The sequence below is a fragment of the Penaeus vannamei genome, chromosome 3, assembly GCF_042767895.1.
Source record: "Penaeus vannamei isolate JL-2024 chromosome 3, ASM4276789v1, whole genome shotgun sequence".
NCBI classification, from domain to species: Eukaryota; Metazoa; Arthropoda; class Malacostraca; order Decapoda; family Penaeidae; genus Penaeus; species Penaeus vannamei.
Window position 1 is genome coordinate 27243279 of NC_091551.1, and position 2334 is coordinate 27245612.

Here is a 2334-nt window from a genome sequence, read left to right on the forward strand (position 1 = left end):
CAAGTATTCTGAATAATTATTACAATCAGTATTCTTAATTATCTATAATCATAAGCAGTATTGATTATTAATGTTTACAAGCATTATTCTGAAATATTAATAATTACAAGCAGTATTAATTATTAATAGTTGCAAGCAGTATTCTTAATTATTAATAATTACAAGCAGTGTTAATCATAAATAATTACAGGCAGTATTCTGATTTACTAATGATTTCAAGCAGTATTAACTATCAATAATTACAAACAGTATTAATTATTAATAATTACAAACAGTATTAAATATCAACAATTACAAGCAGTATTAATCATTATTAATTATAAGCAGTATTCTTATTTATTAATAATTTCAAACAGTATTAATTATTAATAATTACAAACATTATTATTCATTAATAATTACAAGCAATATTAATTATTGATAATTACAAGCAATATTAATTATTGATAATTACAACCAGTACTAATCATTCATTATTACTTGCAATATGCTTAATCGTTCTATAGCTTTCGCTATCATTTTTCATAGCTCTTCCCATTTGTTCGGTATCCACAGTTGTAGGCAAAACCGGATGTCCGGATGTGGAGCGAAGAGCCCCGCCCATCCCATCGTCATCAACGGATGGTCTGGACTCCCACAGGTATTTAAGGGACGGCTGCCGCTTTTCCCGACAGACAGCTCCTCGACGGTGGGTCAACATGAATGCTCTGGTAAGCTCACGACAAGGAATTTTCTTGTGTATATCTCAGGGATATCTCCACCTCGACAAAATTTAATTTCAAAAATATGTTTCTGATAAATGGATTTTACATTTCAGACTGTGATTTCCGTGGCGGCCTTCGTGGCTAGCAGCAGCGCTTCCTTGCTTGCATACAATGGCGTATATGGAGGCCATCACGGCCTTCTTGGCGCCTATCCTTATGCAGGTTATTCTGGTCTGCACCCTTACTCATACGCAGGTGTCCTTCCTGCAGCTGCTCCTCTCTCCCTTAAAACACCTGTAGTTAAGACAGTAGCTCCTGCACCTGTATCTTACAACGTGGCTCCTAAACCTGTGTCCTACAACGTAGCTCCCTTCGCACCTGTAGCACCTATCCAGTCTCAGTACCACGCTCAGGATGAACTCGGTCAGTACTCCTTCGGTTACGCCGGCGGTCCTTCTTCACGCGCTGAGACTCGCGACGCCTTCGGGGTTGTCCGTGGTTCATACAACTACGTGGACTCTGAGGGAAAGGTTCAGACTCAGCACTACGTCGCTGACGCCCTTGGATTCCGTGTGTCCGGCACCAACCTGCCAGTGGCTCCCGACGCCCCTGTAGCTGCTCCTCTAGCCGCCCTTCCCGGTCCCCTTCCCGAACCCGTCCAGGACACCCCTGAGGTAGCCGCCGCTAAGGCCGCCCACCAACAGGCTTACGACGAAGCCGCAGCCGCCGCCGCTGCCGCCCCAGATACCCGCAAGAAGCGCTCCGTGCTTGCGGCTCCCGCCCACGGCGTCTACTCTTCCCTCCGTTTCTCATACGGATTCTCCACTCCTCTCCACTACGCCCACCCAACAGCCTATGCTTCTCCTCTTCACTACACTGCCGCCCATCCCGCCTTCACCACCTACAACGCCGCCCACGTCCCCACCACCTACGCCGCGGCCGCTGGACCCGCCCTTCGTGACGCCGAGCTCCTCCGTGTGGTCCACAACCCCGGTCACGCCACCTCCTACCGCGTGCTCAACTGAGTGCCACGAGCTCCTTCACTCACAGACGCTAGTGTGGACCTGGTGTGTAGAGCACTCGCCTCGGTCTCACCTTTGACCAGCACACATGTCGCCAGGAATTCCTTGGCGATACATGATGCCTGTCAAAGGTGTGTTCAGGTCGAGTGTTGACACTTCCCATGTTAGCCCACATAAGGTACAAAGCAACCATGTAAATTGCAATGTAGGATTTATTTCTGAAAATAAACAAATCTTCTAAATTATAGTTATTTGATCCTTTTCACCTGACGTTCATTCTGCTTAACCAAAAAGAACAAGAACCTATTCTTCCCACATACCGTATAAAAAGAATACAAACTACTGTTGAGTATCCATATATTTTGGCACAATTTTCTTTTTCATTCAAATTTGAATTCGTATTGAAACTATATATATATATATATATATATATATATATATATATATATATATATATATATATATATATATATATATATATATATATACGAAAATGTAAATCCGCAAATTCGAGTGTTTGCACTTTCCATGCTAGCCTTCGTAAGAAAATTGTTATTTTTTAAATCAATATGCACTCATATTTCTAGAAAAGAATATGCATATATGAT

General features: G+C 42.6%; 1 protein-coding gene across 1 annotated transcript; it reads left to right on the forward strand.

Moving 5' to 3' along the window:
• Positions 1–678: 678 nt before the first annotated feature.
• LOC113812954 (cuticle protein 19.8-like) lies at positions 679–1968 on the forward strand. Its single transcript, XM_070143169.1, has 2 exons — positions 679–710; positions 818–1968. Exons 1-2 carry the CDS (start codon positions 699–701, stop codon positions 1727–1729), a joined length of 924 nt encoding a protein of 307 aa, XP_069999270.1. The 5' UTR covers positions 679–698; the 3' UTR covers positions 1730–1968.
• Positions 1969–2334: the final 366 nt, after the last annotated feature.